The following is a 21,684-nucleotide window of genomic DNA, read 5'->3' as shown; positions in this document are numbered from 1 at the left end:
CTGTCTGACCTCGTCTGTCAGCCTGTCCATCACCATAGCAACAAGAAGGGGCTCAGAGCTGATCCCTGATGCAGTCCCACCTCCACCTTGAACTCCTCTGTCACACCTACACACACCTCACCACTGTCTTACAGTCCTCATACATGTCCTGCACCGCTCTAACATACTTCTCTGCCACTCCAGACTTCCTCATACAATACCACAGTTCCTCTCTGGACACCCTGTCATCAGCTTTCTCCAGATCTACAAAAACACAATGCAGCTCCCTCTGGCCTTCTCTGTACTTCTCTATCAACATCCTCAAAGCAAATACTGCATCTGTAGTACTCTTTTTTGGCATGAAACCATACTGCTGCTAACAGATGTTCACTTCTGCCCTTAGTCTAGCTTCCACTACTCTCTCCCATAACTTCATTGTATGGCTCATCAGCTTTATTCCTCTGTAGTTGCCACAACTCTGCACATCTCCCTTGTTCTTAAAAATGGGCACCAACACACTTCTCCTCCATTCCTCAGGCATCTTCTCACCATCTAAGATCCTGCTGCCCCCCCCCCCCTACACAATACTGTTGGTTAAACATCAGGACGGGTCCAGTGATGATGATGATGAAGGTTTCGGCGTGAGCAGACACACAAACCGCCTGAGAGGCAAGGAGGACGCGTCCTCCAGGGGGGGTAAATAATTACTGTCAAAGCGACTAGAGAATAATATTACGGGGGGGCGGGGGGTGTTGATGAGGTGCAGCCGTCAGGTGGAGGTGAACACAGGAGTGTTTAGTTACATTGACGATGGACTCCTTGGTCTGGGCCATGTCTGTGATGACGCCGTCAGAGATGATGAGCAGGATGAAGTACTGGGACCCGTCCGTCACGGCCGACGCGTACCTGGGGGGGCACAGGTGTTCACTCAGGTGTGTGAGTGTGTTGCTTCAACCACAATTAAGTGATGTCGCATGTTGTGTGCTAAACCACACGCACCACACACATGCACATGCCCACACACCCACACACACACACACACACACACAAACACACACACACACTGAGGAATCTCACATGACATTTTTTTAAATCCTTGCTCTTCAGATGCTCCACAGCGGTGAGCGGCGAACAATGCAGCTATTCTAAGTCTGAGTGGGTGGATGGTGTGGGGGGTGTGGTGGGGTGGGGGGGTGGAGAGAGGCTTTAAAGCCGATGATGAAAGGTGGAAGATGTGTTTGTTCCATCGGTCCAGAGGATCCTGATCCCTCGCCGGTGCCGCTGGAGGAGGCACCCCCTCCTCTGATTAGCGTCTGTCATTTCCCCCCACCGGGGAAGAGCTGCTGATGAATGGTGTGTCCCTACAAGTGTGTGTTCACTACCAGTGTGTGTTCACTACCAGTGTGTGTTCACTACCAGTGTGTGTTCACTACAAGTGTGTGTTCACTACCAGTGTGTGTTCACTACCAGTGTGTGTTCACTACAAGTGTGTGTTCACTACCAGTGTGTGTTCACTACCAGTGTGTGTTCACTACCAGTGTGTGTTCACTACCAGTGTGTGTTCACTACAAGTGTGTGTTCACTACCAGTGTGTGTTCACTACAAGTGTGTGTTCACTACAACTGTGTGTTCACTACCAGTGTGTGTTCACTACCAGTGTGTGTTCACTACCAGTGTGTGTTCACTACAAGTGTGTGTTCACTACCAGTGTGTGTTCACTACAAGTGTGTGTTCACTACAACTGTGTGTTCACTACAACTGTGTGTTCACTACCAGTGTGTGTTCACTACAACTGTGCGTTCACTACCAGTGTGTGTTCACTACAACTGTGTGTTCACTACAACTGTGTGTTCACTACCAGTGTGTGTTCACTACCAGTGTGTGTTCACTACAAGTGTGTGTTCACTACCAGTGTGTGTTCACTACCAGTGTGTGTTCACTACCAGTGTGTGTTCACTACAACTGTGTGTTCACTACAAGTGTGTGTTCACTACAAGTGTGTGTTCACTACAACTGTGTGTTCACTACAACTGTGTGTTCACTACCAGTGTGTGTTCACTACCAGTGTGTGTTCACTACAAGTGTGTGTTCACTACCAGTGTGTGTTCACTACCAGTGTGTGTTCACTACCAGTGTGTGTTCACTACCAGTGTGTGTTCACTACAAGTGTGTGTTCACTACCAGTGTGTGTTCACTACAAGTGTGTGTTCACTACAACTGTGTGTTCACTACAACTGTGTGTTCACTACCAGTGTGTGTTCACTACAACTGTGCGTTCACTACCAGTGTGTGTTCACTACAACTGTGTGTTCACTACAACTGTGTGTTCACTACCAGTGTGTGTTCACTACCAGTGTGTGTTCACTACAAGTGTGTGTTCACTACCAGTGTGTGTTCACTACCAGTGTGTGTTCACTACCAGTGTGTGTTCACTACCAGTGTGTGTTCACTACCAGTGTGTGTTCACTACCAGTGTGTGTTCACTACAAGTGTGTGTTCACTACCAGTGTGTGTTCACTACCAGTGTGTGTTCACTACCAGTGTGTGTTCACTACAAGTGTGTGTTTACTACCAGTGTGTGTTCACTACAAGTGTGTGTTCACTACAAGTGTGTGTTCACTACAAGTGTGTGTTCACTACAAATGTGTGTTCACTACCAGTGTGTGTTCACTACAACTGTGCGTTCACTACCAGTGTGTGTTCACTACCAGTGTGTGTTCACTACAACTGTGTGTTCACTACAACTGTGTGTTCACTACCAGTGTGTGTTCACTACCAGTGTGTGTTCACTACAAGTGTGTGTTCACTACCAGTGTGTGTTCACTACCAGTGTGTGTTCACTACCAGTGTGTGTTCACTACAACTGTGTGTTCACTACAACTGTGTGTTCACTACAACTGTATGTTCACTACCAGTGTGTGTTCACTACCAGTGTGTGTTCACGACAAGTGTGTGTTCACGACAAGTGTGTGTTCACTACCAGTGTGTGTTCACTACCAGTGTGTGTTCACTACCAGTGTGTGTTCACGACAAGTGTGTGTTCACGACAAGTGTGTGTTCACTACCAGTGTGTGTTCACTACCAGTGTGTGTTCACTACAACTGTGTGTTCACTACCAGTGTGTGTTCACTACAACTGTGTGTTCACTACCAGTGCGTGTTCACTACCAGTGTGTGTTCACTACAACTGTGTGTTCACTACCAGTGTGTGTTCACGACAAGTGTGTGTTCACTACAACTGTGTGTTCACTACCAGTACGTGTTCACTACCAGTGTGTGTTCACTACAACTGTGTGTTCACTACCAGTGTGTGTTCACTAAAACTGTGTGTTCACTACCAGTGTGTGTTCACGACAAGTGTGTGTTCACGACAAGTGTGTGTTCACTACCAGTGTGCGTCCACTACCAGTGTGTGTTCACTACCAGTGTGTGTTCACTACAACTGTGTGTTCACTACCAGTGTGTGTTCACTACCAGTATGTGTTCACTACAACTGTGTGTTCACTCCCAGTGTGTGTTCACTACCAGTGTGTGTTCACTACCAGTGTGTGTCCACTACCAGTGTGTGTTCACTACCAGTGTGTGTTCACTACAACTGTGTGTTCACTACCAGTGTGTGTTCACTACCAGTATGTGTTCACTACAACTGTGTGTTCACTACCAGTGTGTGTTCACTACCAGTGTGTGTTCACTACCTGTGTGTGTTCACTACCAGTGTGTGTTCACTACAACTGTGTGTTCACTACAAGTGTGTGTTCACTACCAGTGTGTGTTCACTACCAGTGTGTTCACTACCAGTGTGTGTTCACTACCAGTGTGTGTTCACTACAACTGTGTGTTCACTACCAGTGTGTGTTCACTACAACTGTGTGTTCACTACCAGTGTGTGTTCACTACCAGTGTGTGTTCACTACAACTGTGTGTTCACTACCAGTGTGTGTTCACTACCAGTGTGTGTTCAATACCAGTGTGTGTTCACTACCAGTGTGTGTTCACTACAACTGTGTGTTCACTACCAGTGTGTGTTCACTACCAGTGTGTGTTCACTACCTGTGTGTGTTCACTACCAGTGTGTGTTCACTACAACTGTGTGTTCACTACCAGTGCGTGTTCACTACCAGTGTGTGTTCACTACAACTGTGTGTTCACTACCAGTGCGTGTTCACTACCAGTTTGTGTTCACTACCAGTGTGTGCTCACTACAACTGTGTGTTCACTACCAGTGTGTGTTCACTACCAGTGTGTGTTCACTACAACTGTGTGTTTACTACCAGTGTGTGTTTACTACCAGTGTGTGTTCACTACAACTGTGTGTTTACTACCAGTGTGTGTTCACTACCAGTGTGTGTTCACTACAACTGTGTGGTAACTACCAGTGCGTGTTCACTACCAGTGCGTGTTCACTACAACTGTGTGTTCACTACCAGTGTGTGTTCACTACCAGTGTGTGTTCACTACAACTGTGTGTTCACTACCAGTGTGTGTTTACTACCAGTGTGTGTTCACTACAACTGTGTGTTCAGTACCAGTGCGTGTTCACTACCAGTGTGTGTTCACTACAACTGTGTGTTCACTACTTCCTTTATATAATTAACATGTCTTTATCAACTGAATATGAACCACGGTCCTTTAAAGTAGCTGTAATTAAGCCACTTCTCAAAAAACCTAACCTGGACCCTACTGTTCTAAATAATTATCGACCCATCTCAAATCTCCCGTTTTTATCTAAGATCTTGGAGAAAATAGTCGCTAATCAGTTTTGTGATTTCCTTAAATCCAACAGTTTTTTTGAGAATTTCCAGTCAGGTTTCAGGGAACATCATAGTACGGAAACAGCACTTGTCAAGGTTAGTAACGACCTTCTAACCGCTTCAGACAGAGGACTTGTTTCTATACTGGTTCTCTTGGACCTCAGTGCGGCGTTTGACACAATTGACCACAATATTCTTCTGGCACGTCTGGACCAAACAATTGGTATTAAGGGATCAGCACTGATGTGGTTTAAGTCCTATTTAACTGACCGTTCCCAGTTTGTTCACGTTAATAACGACTCCTCTCAGTCAACTACAGTTAGTTATGGAGTTCCTCAAGGCCTGGTTCTTGGTCCAATACTGTTTATCTTGTACATGCTTCCTCTGGGTAATTTGATAAGGAAACACTCCATCAACTTCCATTGTTATGCCGATGATACGCAATTATATCCCTCGATTAAACCTGATGAAGTCAGCCAGTTGTGCAAATTACAGGCGTGTATCAAAGGGACTAAAGATTGGATGACCAATAACTTTTTGCATCTCAATTCTGATAAAAAAATTCTGGGCCCTGTGGACTCCTGGCTACTACCTGTCGTCGGCCCGGATGAGGTGTTCCAGCCCCGTGGCCCCTGCTTTCCTCGTCCCTGCTGGCGCGGGGTGAACCGCAGCAACCTGCGGCTCCTGCGGCGGGCTTCCCTGACAGCTGATGCTGCGGATCCGCCAATTCCTGCCAGGATTGGCCTGGTGAATGCTAGATCGCTAGCGAACAAGACCTTCATCCTGAAGGATTTCTTCACATCCCGAGGTTTGGATTTTCTCTGTGTGACTGAGACGTGGCTGAGTGTTGGTGAGTCCAGCGCTTTCACTGAACTCTTACCCGACGACTGTTGCTACGTTAACTCCCCGCGGACTACTGGCCGGGGAGGTGGAATCGCGACTGTTTACAAAAGTCAATATAAATGTAAGCAGTTATCCCTGTTATCCTCGTTCACCAGCTTTGAACTGAGCCTATTTGAGCTGGGTCGCTCTCACACTGTGCTGTGTGCCATGGTCTATCGGCCTCCTAAATACAATAAGGACTTTTCAAACGAATTTTCTGACTTCCTGGCTGAGATTATGCCTAAATATGACCGTGTCCTTATTGTTGGTGATTTTAATGTTCACGTGTGTTGTCCTGAAAAGCCAATGGCAACTGACTTTTTGAACCTCATTGACTCTTTTAGTCTTGTGCAGTCTGTGTCTGGACCCACACAACAACATGGACACACACTCGATCTTGTTTTATCGTATGGTTTGCCTGTTTTTAACCTAGAGATTTGTGATGCAGTGTTTTCTGATCATATGCCTGTGCTATTTGAGGTTACTCTTGTCGCTAATACAGTTAAATCTGCCGCTGCTTCTCGGCGCTGTCGTGTCATAAACCCTTCCACTGCTGTTCAGTTTTCGGCCGCTTTTAATCACAACTCCATCATTCCTGGGTCTGTGGGCAGTTCAGAGGAGCTCAGCTCATGGTTTCACTCCACCTGCCAGACTGTTTTAGACACTGTGGCCCCATTAAAAACCAGGCAGCCTAAAACTAAATCTGAGCCCTGGTTAAATGACTCGACTCGTGCTGCCAGACGTGAGTGCCGTAAAGCTGAGCGCAAATGGAAAAAGGACAAACTGCAGGTGTCTCTTCAAATGTTGAGGGACTGCTGGCGTCATTATCAAAAAACTGTGAAAAAAGCGAAAACAGAACACTTATCTAATATTATCCTCTCTAACTGTCACAAACCTCGTGTTTTGTTTAAAACAATTGATTCAGCTCTTAATGCCAAGCAGACTGCTGGTATAGAGACTTCTCCTGTTGTCTGTGAAAATTTTCTTCACTTCTTTATTGACAAGGTCTCTTCTATAAGGGCTCTCATCTGACCTCCTGCTTACGACCTTATCTTACGATCAATCTCTGTCACCTGCTCTGCTGTTTTTGAGCAGTTTGAGCTGTGACACTGTCCTTTTTACAGGAGATTGTTGGTCAGTTGAGGCCCTCAGGTTCTCCAAATGATGCTGTCCCTCCTCGACTGCTTAAAGAGGTTTTCCCCACTGTTGGAACTTCCCTTCTCACAATTATTAATAGCAGTCTCTCCTCAGGTGTCGTCCCTGTGTATTTTAAACACGCAATAGTGCAACCTGTGATCAAAAAACCTGGGCTAGATCCTACAGATCTTACCAATTTCAGGCCGATCTCCAAACTACCTTTTCTCTCAAAAATCCTTGAGAAGATAGTCTACAGTCAATTAACAGACTTTCTGAAAGACTACAATATTCTTGAGGTTTTCCAATCCGGTTTTAAAACCCTGCACAGCACAGAATCAGCTCTTTTAAGAGTTTTTAATGATATCTTTTTAGCTACTGACTCTGGTGACTGTGTTATTTTAGTGCTTTTAGACTTAACTGCTGCATTTGATACAGTGGACCATGAAATCCTGATCTCCCGCTTGGAGCAGTGGGGGGGCATCAGGGGTATAGCACTGGAGTGCATCAGGTCGTACTTGGCAGATAGAACGTTCTGTGTCAGCCTTGGCGACTCGGTGTCCTCCTCTGCTCCTCTCCTGTGTGGGGTCCCACAGGGCTCAGTTCTGGGCCCTCTTCTCTTCTCTCTATCTGCTCCCGCTCGGCTCAATACTTAGGAATCATGGGATTCACTACCACTGTTATGTGGATGACAGCCAAATTTATGTTCCACTCAAAAAGAACAATGCATACTCTATCGCTGCATTAGTTAAATGTCTTGATGACATTAAGGCCTGGATGGCCCTGAACTTTTTGAGTTTTAATGAAAAGAAAACTGAAGTGATGTTTTTTGGTGGCACCGCTGGAACACCCCTTCCAGATCTGGGTTCTTTGGCCCAGCATGTCAGGCCAGCCATCACTAATCTTGGGGTAAAAATGGACTCAGGTCTCATACGCCGACTAGGGCTCTCCGCTCTCAGAATACTGGTCTCTTGTGTGTTCCTAGATTTAAAAAGAAGTCAGCTGGCCAGAGGGCCTTCTCCTATCGTGCCCCTTTCTTGTGGAATAACCTCCCTATAAATATTAGACAGTCTGAATCTGTAAATGTCTTTAAATCTAGACTCAAAACATATCTGTTCGACCTAACATATAAGTAATATCGGGGATGGCGGTCTCAATGTTTAGGTTTAGCCTAGTCCTGCTGACGAGTCATAGGATTTCTTAGTTAGGCCCCTGCCTCCCATTAATTCTCTGCTATTCTGGTCCCTCTAGCACCACTCTCGCCCCTGCTATCTCTGCTATCTCTGTTTCTCTTCCTTCTTCTGCTGTTCTCTCTCACAGGCCTTTGTGTGGTGGATCATCGGCAATCGGCTACCTCTGTCTGCTTCCATGGCTGGCGATAGCACAAGCTGTACAGTGGTCCTGTTTCACCATCCACTAGGGGAGTGCTGGTTCTGCCTCATTTGGTTCTGCTGTGGTTTTGGGGTTTTGCCAGAGTAACCTTGACTTTAACTTTTTTGAGCTGAATGACTTAGGCACTGTCTGGTCTGTCCTCAGAGTGGTGGATCCTCTGATCGGTGACCTCTGTGTGCTTCATCGGCTGGTGGTGACTCGCTCTACTGGATGGATCGGCATGCCTTTGTTATACATTTATTGTTACTGTTATTGTTACTGTTATTATTATTGTGTTGTTAATCTGTACATGCGGTATCTATTGCTTCGTCTGTCCACTCCTGGAAGAGGGGTCCCTCCTCTGCAGTCTTCCTGAGGTTTCTCCCATCCATTTTTTCCCCTGTTAAAAGGGTTTTTGGGGGGAGTTGTTCCTTATCCGATGCGAGGGTCACACTGCTTGCAGTGCACAAAGGTCAGAGGGATATCGTCCATGTGCAGATTGTAAAGACCTTTGAGACATTGTTTGTGAATCTGGGCTATATAAAAATAAATAAACTTGAAACTTGAAACTTCAAGCTTGACAGCCAGATCAGGGCAGTAGTGAAGTCCAGCTTTTATCATTTGAGGCAGCTGGCCAGAATAAAACCTATTCTTTCGAGGCAACATTTCGAAACAGTCATCCACGCCTTTGTCACCACTAGGCTGGACTATTGTAATTCTCTTTATGTGGGGGTTAGTGCTTCTTCCATCTCCCGTCTCCAGATGGTCCAAAATGCTGCTGCACGTCTGTTGACCAGCACCCGTAAACATGAGCACATTACCCCCATTTTAGCCTCACTCCACTGGCTGCCCATACATTTTAGAATCCATTTTAAAATTATTTTATTTACTTTTAAATCCCTGAATGCCCTTGCCCCACCTTACCTCTCTGAGCTTCTACACCCCAATGTACCTGCTCGCTCTATCAGGTCAGCTGATCAGCTGCTCTTGGATGTGCCTAAAACCAAACAGCAGCTCAGAGGGGACCGTGCCTTTGCTGTTGTGGCACCCAAATTGTGGAATGATCTGCCTCAGCAGATCAGACAGGCCTCTTCTCTGTCTGTTTTTAAATCTCGCGTGAAGACCTACCTCTTCTCCTTGGCTTTTAACATCTAGATAGACACCTGATTTTATTTTGTCTTATCTTTTTTATCTTACTTTATTGCTCTGATTATTTGCTTTTGTTTTTATCCATATTTTATGTTTTATGTTTCTAGTTGATTAACTTTACTTATAATATTTGAGCCATTTTGTCTTTTATCTATAATGTTTGTTCTTTTTATTCATTCGCCTGTACAGCACTTTGGTCAACTGCGGTTGTGGTAAAGTGCTCAACAAATAAAGTTTGGATTGGATTGGATTTGGAAAACTGAGGTTGTTGTGCTCGGCCCAAAAACTGTTAGGGATGTAGTGCCAAGTGATGTAATAACCTTGGATGGCATCACGTTTGAGGCCAAAACCACTGCGAGGAACCTAGGTGTCATCTTTGATCAGGATCTCTGGTTTAACACACACATTAAGCAGGTTTCTAGAACGGCCTTTTTCCATCTCCGAAACATTGTTAAAATCAGACATATTTTAAAACGGAGTGATGCAGAGAAATTAATCCACGCTTTCATCACTTCCAGACTAGATTACTGTAACGCACTTTTTTCAGGCTGCCCCAAAAAGTCGCTGAAGAGTCTTCAACTAATTCAGAATGCTGCCGCCCATGTTCTGACCAGGACCAGTGCCAGAGACCAGGTTCTGACCAGGACCAGTGCCAGAGACCAGGTTCTGACCAGGACCAGTACCAGAGACCAGGTTCTGACCTGAACCAGTACCAGAGACCAGGTTCTGACCAGGACCAGTACCAGAGACCAGGTTCTGACCTGGACCAGTGCCAGAGACCAGGTTCTGACCAGGACCAGTACCAGAGACCAGGTTCTGACCTGGACCAGTACCAGAGACCAGGTTCTGACCAGGACCAGTACCCGTGACCAGGTTCTGACCAGGACCAGTACCAGAGACCAGGGTCTGACCAGGACCAGTACCAGAGACCAGGTTCTGACCAGGACCAGTACCCGTGACCAGGTTCTGACCAGGACCAGTACCAGGGACCATGTTTCTCCTGTGTTGCTTCTCTGCACTGGCTTCCTGTGAAGCTAGGATAGATGTTAAAATACTCCTCCTCACTTCCAAAGCCCTTGGTGGCACCGACCTTCCTGAAGGAACTTTAGTTCCTTATAATCCATCTAGAGCATTATGCTCTCAGCATACTGGCCTACTGGTGGTTCCTAGAATTTATAAAAGTAGGACGGGGGCTAGAGCCTTTAGCTATCAAGCCCCTCTATTGTGGAACCACCTCCCTCCCTCAGTTCGGGGGGCAGACACCCTCTCACTATTTAAGACGAGACTTAAAACTTTTCTTTTTCATAAATTTTACAATTAATGGTAACTCAGGTTACTACGTTTATATTCATATAGACCTACACTGCTGGAGACTCAACATCCAGACTCACTGAGTTCCTCTCTCCTCCCCCTTCTCTCCAACCATCTCTGTTACTCCTCCTCCTCTCTGATCTCACTCTTCAAGTCTCCAATCACACCGTACTAACTAAACTTCTTCCCTGGAGTCTCTGTGCTCTATGTCCTCACAGGTTTTTCTCAGGTTCACCCCTCATCCGCCCATCTGCTATGGACCTGCTCTTCCCATCCCACCAGGACCACCCCTAACCTAATTATCGGCTGGGGTCCGGCTTCCTTTTTCCTCCGCGCCACCATACTGTTCCACCCCTCATCCACCCATCCGCTGTGGACCATCTGCTGTGGACCTGCACCTCCCATCCACCAGTATCACCCCCCACCCTAACCATCGACTGGGGTCCTGCTGCCTGTCTTCCTTGGTGTCATCTTACTGTTCCATCCCTCATCCGCCCAGCCGCCGTGGACCTTCCTCTGTGGACCTTCTCCTCCAAGCCCACCAGTACCCCCCCTCAACTATCCATCAGCTGGGGTCCTGCTTCCTTTTCTCCCTCCTTCCTCCATACAGTCATCCAATCAGCTGTAATTGTGCCTTGACTTTATCAACCTGAACCATATTGATACTGTCTCTCTCTGACCTGTCTCACTCTCTCTCTGTCTCTCTCTCTCTCTGTCTCTCTCTCTGTCTCTCTCTCTGTCTCTCTCTCTGTCTCTCTCTCTCTGACCCTGTTCTTCTCTTCCTTTGATATCTTTTCCCCCCAACCGGTCGAGCGGATGGCCCCCAAAAGAGTCTGGGTCCTGTCCGGAGTTTCTTCCTCAATGAGGGAGTTTTTCCCTCCACTGTCTCTGATGCTCTGGAGGGTTCAGTTGGGTTTCTGTCTGTTAAAGCGCTTTGAAACGTCTGCTGTCATGATTAAGAGATATATCAATAAAACTTGATTGATTGATTGACTACCAGTGTGTGTTCACGACAAGTGTGTGTTCACTATCAGTGTGTGTTCACTACAAGTGTGTGTTCACTACCAGTGTGTGTTCACTACAACTGTGTGTTCACTACCAGTGTGTGTTCACTACCAGTGTGTGTTCACTACAACTGTGTGTTCACTACCAGTGTGTGTTCACTACCAGTGTGTGTTCACTACCAGTGTGTGTTCACTACCAGTGTGTGTTCACTACCAGTGTGTGTTCACTACAAGTGTGTGTTCACTACCAGTGTGTGTTCACTACCAGTGTGTGTTCACTACCAGTGTGTGTTCACTACAAGTGTGTGTTCACTACAAGTGTGTGTTCACTACAACTGTGTGTTCACTACCAGTGTGTGTTCACTACAAGTGTGTGTTCACTACAACTGTGTGTTCACTACCAGTGTGTGTTCACTACGAGTGTGTGTTCACTACAACTGTGTGTTCACTACCAGTGTGTGTTCACTACCAGTGTGTGTTCACTACCAGTGTGTGTTCACTACAACTGTGTGTTCACTACAACTGTGTGTTCACTACCAGTGTGTGTTCACTACCAGTGTGTGTTCACTACCAGTGTGTGTTCACTACAACTGTGTGTTCACTACAACTGTGTGTTCACTACAACTGTGTGTTCACTACCAGTGTGTGTTCACTACAAGTGAACCCTGTGGTCCGACCCCCCTGACCCGACAGCAGGACAGCAGGAATCCCCTCTGAACATTGTGGCTCAGCCCCGCCCACAGTCTCCACCCCCCGCTGTGATTGGAGGACCCACCTAGCCACGTGGTTGATGACGGGGGAGAAGTGGGTGGGTCCGTAGAGACGCACGGACCTGAGGCTCTGGTAGTACGCCTCCATCACGCCCTCCATGCCGCTGCAGTAGGGGTTCTGGGGGTTCCCGTTCTGTAACAGAAGTACATTCAGAGGAGATGGCCCACAGCGCCCCTGGTGGGGCGGAGGGGAGTAGCAGGCCTGCAGTTCGGCCAATGGGAACGAGCCGACGCCCAACCGCCTCTGATGGGCGGAGCCAATGCGACGTGTGATAAAGCTTTGATGACGGCAGAGAGAAATCCATCAATGTGTGTGTGTGTGTGTGTGTGTGTGTGTGTGTGTGTGTGTGTGTGTCTGTGTCTGTGTGTGTGTGTGTGTGTGTGTCTGTGTCTGTGTGTGTTAGGGTTAGGGTTATGAGTAAAAGGGGGGATTTAATTTTGAAACAGTGATGTTTGGATGCACATAGCAGATTAACAATTTCATGTGAATGCTGGGACCCCAGGGGGCCACAGAATCAATAACGCTTCTAACGCGATCAGAAACGATCACCTGGTGGAAGAGGCACCAGAGGCTCAAACACTTTAGGATGAAAAACCCAATCACAAATTCCACACGCTGTCTGTGCTGCAGGAGAACTTCTGAGGTTCACAACAGACACAAGACGACCACAATGAGGTGAAGAACTTTTCACCAGCTCCTAAATCATCCTGTCTGAAGCCGACAGAGGGTTTCGGTTCGTTTGCAGCCCCAAACAAACTGATCTCTGATTGGTTGGTTTAAGATCTCCACGGGACATTTATAAATAAGTAAACAATATAATATTAATGCCGCCCACGTGTTGGTGACGTCACCGTTAGAACACAGTCAGACACGACTGAGGGAGGAGCTGAGCTCCTTCAGGGTTTGGACCAACTCTGACCCGGTGAACGGCTCTGGGGGGACCAGACACGTTAGCCAGCAGCTAGCAGTGTCCACTCAGACACGCGTCAGTGTGGGTGGGTGTGGGTGTGGATGGGTGTGGGTGGTCACCTCCTCACCAGGGCAAACTCGTGCGACACCCGTCCGTCAGGGGGAAGCTTGGCCCCGAATCCCAGCGCAGGAAACATCTTGTCGCTGTCGTAGTCCTGGATGATCTCGCCCACCGCCCGCAGCGCCAGGGCGTAGTCGTTCAGCTGGTAGGGGCTCATGTAGTGCAGCGAGGTGGGCTGGGAGGGGTTACCTGCCCCCGAGGGGTCCAAGAGAACACACATCAGCACCGTCACGTTACAATGTGGGGGGGGGGTGCAAGGGAGGAGGGGCTTAAAAAGCAGATGGCGGTTTTAGTCATGGAACCTCTGGAGGCCGTCATCATCTCACTAGGGGGGGGGGGGCACGAGATTATTAACATCAGGTACATGCTCCTCATGTCACAGGCTGATAAACACCCCAGCTGAAAGAGGTTGTAGCTGGGGGGGCCACATAGAGTTCTAGAATGACAGCTGGGGAGGGTTTATTAGTTCTAATGTTAATGTAGAAACTATTAAATTAAAGCTTCTGTCTTTAACAGGCAGCCAGACATCACTAAAGCTTATTGTGAAAATTGTTTTACAACTGCTTTTCATTCATAAAATGCTGACAGAGTTTAAACACGTTTGGTGGGCCAGATGGCCCAGCCTTAAGGGCCGTGTGTGGCCCGCGGTCCGGAGGATACCAATGTTTGAGCTGAAATGATCCAAAATGTCTCCGACAGTCATCAATCGAAAACATTAGTGCTGTAAGTGTGATGAAAACTTACTGAGAACATATCATCTGAAAATAAATCATGTAGTGGCAGATTGTGTAATTCTAGCAAATATCAGATCCAAAATAAAGAATAATAATGTTGCATTAGAAGGGAATGACGCCAAAATACTTCCTGTAATTAAAGCTGTGCATTTCATTACTGCAGTTTTTAAAAAGCAAAGTTCCAAGGCAGCTCTGATGTTCATTATAATGAACCTTCTGTGTCTCAGGGGGATAACACACACAAACGACACCCTTTTGGTACTTTAACAGTAAAATACCTGCTAACTGCCAGTTTGTGTGATATAAGAAAACCACCAAGGTAATTAAACTCTGTGGTTTTTTAAATTATGAGCAACGGTTGAACAAAAACTCCAGCTTTAAGGCAAAGAAAAAAGATAAATATTGCAATTCTGTCAATAACGTCGCTGTTATTTCAAAATGGAACGTTGGAAACTCTTCTGGTGTCAGCGAAGACAGACGCTCATCTCCCCGCCACGTAATTATACCTGAACGGTTCTGCGTTTATTGACTCACTAAATCATCTCCAGTGAAATGAGAGCATCGCTCACACCTGACAGAGAGGCGCTTGTTTTGTTTGTTAGCTTTCAGTCACTGACAAAGCATGAGGCTGTGTAGTGAGACGGACTCTGGTGCAAACGAAGCATCACATCCTCTGGTCAGAACATCTCAGACCTTCAGTGTGTCGTTGGAGCAGGACGTGGACCTGAGTAAGTGTGGAATAAAGACACCAGAGCTCCTCGGCTCCACACCTCAGGCCCGTCACTGAGGACAGCAGAGCTTTTCAAACACTTACCATTTGATGCCGTGAAATCGATCGCCACTGTGAAATTAATCTGCGTCCTGCAAGAGAAAGTAGATCATGTCAGGAGAAACACCAGATTATCAATCTGGTCAGATTAAACCACAGGATCTCAGAGCGTCAGCGGCAGAAATGAAGCAGCAGATTAAAGTTCGAACATCAGAGCTACCAGGTGGACGTGGTGGACCTACCCCCCACGGATGTAGTCCAGGAAGGACAGCTCCGTGTCCACCAGGCAGGACAGCAGCGTGACCTGACAACACACCAGAGCAGGAAGGGTTAATGTCTGCTGGACACCAGAGCCCCCCCCAGGAAGCTGCAGCTTCAGTGTTCAGACATCAAAGCTCAGCAGCACCTCCAGATCTCATTCTTTACCACGTGTTGGTGGATGGATACGACATCAGTGAGACCGGATCTCGTTCTTTACCACGTGTTGGTGGATGGATACGACATCAGTGAGACCGGATCTCGTTCTTTACCACGTGTTGGTGGATGGATACGACATCAGTGAGACCAGATCTCGTTCTTTACCACGTGTTGGTGGATGGATACGACATCAGTGAGACCAGATCTTGTTCTTTACCACGTGTTGGTGGATGGATACGACATCAGTGAGACCGGATCTCGTTCTTGTTGGCGGAGTAAAGACGTACTCGTGTGTTCTGGTGATTTTTGTGTTTCCTTTCATTCTTTGTCATTGTTTACATAATCTATATATAATTAATACTATTAATGATAAAAAGAAGATCCACTTTTTTAATCCCCTGACGGGGACATTACTCTCTACACTCTACATATATTTTTGTGTTAGATACAGGGATTTTTTTTATTATTCACAGGTAAATTCTGAATGCCTGTTGGTTGATGAAAATATTTTTAATATAATTTGGGTTGGGGGGCTGGAATGGACAAAATGATTTTAGTTTGAGTTATGAGCTCAGTAATGGAACAGATTCAACTTGTACCTCCAGGTTCTACTGTAGGTTCTACTGTAGGTTCTACTGTAGGTTCTACTGGAGGTTCTACTGGAGGTTCTACTGTAGGTTCTACTGTAGGTTCTACTGAAGGTTGTACTGTAGGTTGTACTGTAGGTTGTACTGTAGGTTCTACTGGAGGTCCTACTGTAGATTGTACTGGAGGTTCTACTGTAGGTTCTACTGTAGGTTCTACTGTAGGTGAAACTGTTGACTCACCGTTCCTGAGTTGTGGTACTTCTTCTTCTTCTTGCCCTTCTTCTTTGGATTGAACACCTGTGGGGTGAAGGACAGTAGGATCCTGACTGCCTTCAGGTTCAAACATCAGAGTAAAAGCCAAACAGAAGGTGTTCCATCATCTCATCCGAGGAGATCCGGATCACCTTGTGGTAGTTTGTTGGTTCAAACTGAAGAGGAGGAACTATTATGTGTGTCTATTTTGTGCTTTCTTAGACTGAGGCCTAGGGGATGGAGGTAAACCAGTTTAATGAACACACTTCTGATGTTGGATTCACAACCTTAAAACCATCTTTCTGAAGTAAATCACGCTCACATTTTTGTTTCTGGATTCCCATAAAAACCAGTTGGATTTGTCTGTTGATTGTTCATCTGACAAAAGCTGTATTTTTAAAATAGATGTATGTAGTCGGGTGTGGTTGCCCAGCAACCTATTCCAGTCAACAAGCAGCTCTGGCTGTGCACCCCTGACCCCCCCGTCATTATTAGGGGTTAGGCTTTAGGGTTAGGGGTTAGGGGTCGTAATGAGGCTGGCTTCTGTCTCGGCTGCGCAGTCAGACGCAGACGCCACAGTTCCCACTTTATTCTCATGTGAACATTATTATGCAAACACACACACACACTCGTGTTTCCATGAGTGTAAGTGAGTGTGTGTGTGTGTGTGTGTGTGTGTGTGTGTGTGTGTGTGTGTGTGTGTGTGTGTGTGTGTGTGTGTGTGTGTGTGTGTGTGTGTGTGTGTGTGTGTGTGTGTGTGTGACTCTCACCTCGTAGATGTGGAACTGTGATTGGCTCCTGGACATCTCTCTGTAGCTGGTGCTGAACTCACCGATGAAGTCGTGGCTGAAAAACAAACAGAGTGAAACAGGCTCTGACTCCTAACCCTAACCCCTGACCCCTAACCCTAAGCCCTGATCCCTAAGCCCTGACCCCTGACCCTAACCCCTGATCCCTATAGCTCATCATTAATCTGCCGTTGGGGCTCCAACCAGACGATTGTCTGGTACAGATAGGTGGTGCATCCCAGCATTCAATATAAATATGGTCACATGACTGAAAATAGAAAAGAGTTTCCTCACCCGCCGTCTCTGTCCCAGTCGTACACCTCCACCTTAATGCTCCTGGGGGGGTCCCATTAAAACAACAGTTAGTGTCACACATTGATAATCTATGTACAGTAATCCCTCATTTGTCCACGCCTCAAGATACTCAGCCTCACCTCAACGCAGATGTTCAGAAGGTAGTCACGTGATACCGTACGCTCATTCTATTGGCTGACAGCATCAGGAAGTGTGCTGCGTTCAGAGACTCAGGGAACGCAGCACACTTCTGTGTGTTAAAGGAACACTTTAAAGTGCTTTAAACAGTCTATCATGGTGTCTTAAAGGTAATACAGATAGAAGGTGGTTTAATATCAGTGTGGGGGAGGGGGGGTTCACAGACGTTTAAGTTACCATAAATAATAGTTTGTCGCTATTTCACAGAATTTTGTTTTTCACGGTGGTCCTGGAACGCATTAACCATGAGTCACGAGGGATCACTATTAAGGTCGTTATCAGAACAGAACAGACTTTTACCTCATAAATCCACCCAATCATCTCGTCAGGTGACTGTCAGCAGGAAGACGCTGCTGTGCCCCCCCCCCCGTCTTAAACACCCCTCTGTAAGGATCCGCTTCAGGTCTGATCTACTGACCACATGGTGCTTCTGGGGGGCGCTGCCCCTGCCTACCTGTCGTAGTCTCCGTTACACAGCGCCCTGACGGGGATCTTAAACGCCTGCCAGACCGGATCCAGGGTGTTCTTCACCACCTCAGTTTTGTGGCAGATGGTGTACCTGTGAGACGACGCACAGGTGAGCAGGAGACATGTTCAGTCCTGACGCTCTGTGACGGATCGTATCGCTCTAACGGGTACAACGGGTTTGATCGTCTGAGTCGCCCCCGTAGCGTGCAGGCTAACTAACACTAAGGCTAATGCTAACCATAATGCTAACGTTAGCGCTGGTTGAGGAGCTCCAGATGTAACCAGAAACGTGGCTCTCCAAACCGGCTCCATCCTGAGGCCCTACTGTCAGGACCACCAACCGGCCAATCAGTGACGCTGTAAGTAGCACCAATCACACGAGCACCAATCACACGAGCACCAATCACACGAGCACCAATCACACGAGCACCAATCACACGAGCACCAATCACACGAGCACCAATCACACGAGCACCAATCACACGAGCACCAATCACACGAGCACCAATCACACGAGGCGCTCAAGCAATCTGGCAAAGCTAAATATTTAGATAGAACTGAGGAGTCGTGTGAGTCCATGTGGAAGCTGCCGTCATGGTGAGCAGCTCCAGCCTCTGATTGGTGCTTCAAGGATTGATGCTTCAGGGATCGATGATGTCAGTGATTGATGCCGTCAGTGATTGGTGCTGTCAGTGATTGGTCCTTTAGAGCGACCTGCAGAAACATGGTCAGAAGCAGCCGGAGTCAAAGCTGGACGGTTTCCCTGCTGCTGCTGGTTCCTGCTGCATTTTAAGGTGGAATGGACCAGATCTGACGTTTAGTTGATAATTACGACAGGGTTGTGTGTTTATTTGAGCGTGGTGAACACGTGCCAACACAGCCACTTCTCGTGAAGCGTGATCTCTGGCGGGGTAAGTCACATCCCGTTCTTTTCTCCATGGCACCTCTTTGCAGCCGCGGCGCCGCTCTTACGCCCAGCGGCGGCACATTTAGGCTGCTTCAGTAAACTCCCAGCTGCACGACAACACCGAGGCGTTGAGGGCGGTCGGACGGAAGCATCTGCAGGGCGAGAGAGACGACCGCCACACAGTCTTCACTTCATACGTCCATCCCGTCCTCTTAGTCGGCCCTATTATCCTTGCTCATCCCTGCGTCGGATGCGTTGTCCCGTTAACGGCTGGGCGACACGGGTCAGCGTTACACAACCTCACATTGGCAGCTTGGACTATATGGAGCTATTTGGAGCATGAAAACCATAAGGACGTCACGCGTGTTAACACGCTGTACATATGCTGATGTCACCACTTACGATCCGTCTTCATTGCTGCGGTAAAACACCAGGAACGGATCCGACTTTCCAAAGAAGTCCTTCTTGTCCAGCTTGTTGCCACAGAACTGCAGCATCACCGACTCCTGGAGGGGGGAGACAGAACGGAGATGAGACGTGAACCCACGAGCAGAGACGAGACCGACGGGCGTCGGCTGCAGGGCAGTCGACACACATCTGACCCAGTTCTGTCTCTTCATCTGATTTTGGTGCCAATCGGATTCATCCTGATCTTGATTTGAAGGGGGACCAAAGAGAATCCGCATGAAAACCGTTTGGTCTCAGGATTGTGTGGCTTCAACTGTCCAGCGGAGTCGTTACGGGAATGGAACCCCAGACCCCCCCTCGGGTGGGGCTCTCACTTCCTGTGTGTTCAATTAAACCTCCTCTGACGCCACGTCAGACGGAACCAAACAGACCACCAGACCCCCCCAGCTGATCAAACACAACCTACCCGGCAGTTACTCAGCTCCTCCACTCTCACGATGATGGTGCCGCACTTCCTCCCCGGGATCCCGCTGGAACGACAGAAGTCGAGAGGTCAAACACAGGTCAGAGGTCAGACACAGGTCAAACACACATTCTACTTACATCAGAGGCTTTTCCAGGCGGCCCCCCAGGGAGCCCACGATCTCGCCGAGTGTGCAGAACCCCTGACCCAGGAAGTCCTGCAGGTGTGAGACAAAACACATGAGTGGAGGAGGAGCAGAAAAGGTTGTTAGAACCGTCCGCAGGGGTGTCTAAAAATAAATAACTCAAAGTGTGCTTTGACCAAAACTCCATTTCCCACAATGCAGTAGTTCAGCCCATTTTAACTCTGACTAAACATAGTGAACAAAGTTAATGTCCTAACTTGTGTCTGATGTTATTTTTCTTTATTGATTGATAGTTTGATCCTTGATTGATGGAGTTCTGTGGGTTTAATAACCTGACAAATGAAAAGGATTTATGTTAGAACAGAGAAACAAACAAACATGTTTTTTCTGTCTAACTGTAATGTTTGGAACTAGAATCAGTCAGAAATTCAGTTATTTAACATTAAGGAGTAGTTACATTTAGTTACATTACACTGAGTTACATTTAGTTACATTTATTAGTTACATTAAGGAGTAGTTACATTTAGTTACATTACACTGAGTTACATTTAGTTACATTTATTAGTTACATTAAGGAGTAGTTACATTTAGTTACATTACACTGAGTTACATTTAGTTACATTTATTAGTTACATTAAGGAGTAGTTACATTTAGTTACATTACACTGAGTTACATTTAGTTACATTTATTAGTTACATTAAGGAGTAGTTACATTTAGTTACATTACACTGAGTTACATTTAGTTACATTTATTAGTTACATTAAGGAGTAGTTACATTTAGTTACATTACACTGAGTTACATTTAGTTACATTTATTAGTTACATTAAGGAGTAGTTACATTTAGTTACATTACACTGAGTTACATTTAGTTACATTTATTAGTTACATTAAGGAGTAGTTACATCTAGTTACATTACACTGAGTTACATTTAGTTACATTTATTAGTTACATTAAGGAGTAGTTACATTTATTAGTTACATTACACTGAGTTACATTTAGTTACATTTATTAGTTACATTAAGGAGTAGTTACATTTAGTTACATTACACTGAGTTACATTTAGTTACATTTATTAGTTACATTAAGGAGTAGTTACATTTATTAGTTACATTACACTGAGTTACATTTAGTTACATCTATTAGTTACATTAAGGAGTAGTTACATTTAGTTACATTACACTGAGTTACATTTAGTTACATTTATTCGTTACATTAAGGAGTAGTTACATTTAGTTACATTACACTGAGTTACATTTAGTTACATTTATTAGTTACATTAAGGAGTAGTTACATTTAGTTACATTACACTGAGTTACATTTAGTTACATTTATTAGTTACATTAAGGAGTAGTTACATTTATTAGTTACATTAAGGAGTAGTTACATTTATTTATAGTTACATTACATTGAGTTACCTTTAGTTACATTTATTAGTTACATCTGGCCCTTTGAGGACAACCATGATGCTGATGTGGCCCCCCGTGAAGATGAGTTTGACCCCCCCTGATCTAGAGGTAAAGACTTGAACCCAGTGATCATCCACTTCTTCTTCACTTTCATTGAAAAATCACCTCAGTCACGGTCTGCTCTGAATTTAAAAAGCTCCGCCCACTTAGACCATCATGCTTCAGTCCAGGAGGGTGGATGTAATGCGTGTCACTACAGTTAGCCTGCTGCTAGCAGGATGCTAATGCTAACACTCACGTGTTTGGACAGGTTGTCGCTCTTGCAGTCCAAGTCGTACCTGTGGAAGAAGGGACACGTCAGTGCGAGGGGTGTGATTGGCTGAGAGGGGATGACGCTTTGCGGAGGCGGGACTTCCTGCTGCGCTCACAAGCCGCTGCTCTATGGATGCAACAATCACGTGGT

General features: G+C 46.3%; 1 protein-coding gene across 1 annotated transcript in view; it reads right to left on the bottom strand.

The window, feature by feature from the left end:
• LOC137593668 (copine-8-like) overlaps positions 1–21,684 on the bottom strand; it is a 47,279-nt gene that overhangs the window by 2,872 nt on the left and 22,723 nt on the right. Inside the window, exons 5-17 of the mRNA XM_068312583.1 lie at positions 21,520–21,559; positions 19,807–19,883; positions 19,670–19,733; positions 19,198–19,301; positions 17,875–17,979; positions 17,223–17,264; positions 16,911–16,986; positions 16,129–16,185; positions 15,127–15,188; positions 14,930–14,976; positions 13,389–13,570; positions 12,356–12,483; positions 783–885 (exon numbers count right to left, since the gene is read on the bottom strand). Of these exons, the coding sequence (XP_068168684.1) occupies positions 783–885; positions 12,356–12,483; positions 13,389–13,570; positions 14,930–14,976; positions 15,127–15,188; positions 16,129–16,185; positions 16,911–16,986; positions 17,223–17,264; positions 17,875–17,979; positions 19,198–19,301; positions 19,670–19,733; positions 19,807–19,883; positions 21,520–21,559 (1,087 nt within the window). The remainder of the gene's footprint in view (positions 1–782; positions 886–12,355; positions 12,484–13,388; positions 13,571–14,929; positions 14,977–15,126; positions 15,189–16,128; positions 16,186–16,910; positions 16,987–17,222; positions 17,265–17,874; positions 17,980–19,197; positions 19,302–19,669; positions 19,734–19,806; positions 19,884–21,519; positions 21,560–21,684) is intronic.

Source organism: Antennarius striatus, chromosome 4 (assembly GCF_040054535.1).
Source record: "Antennarius striatus isolate MH-2024 chromosome 4, ASM4005453v1, whole genome shotgun sequence".
NCBI lineage: Eukaryota > Metazoa > Chordata > Actinopteri > Lophiiformes > Antennariidae > Antennarius > Antennarius striatus.
Note: the sequence above shows the minus strand (reverse complement) of the source record. Positions and strands in the feature narration are given on the sequence as shown.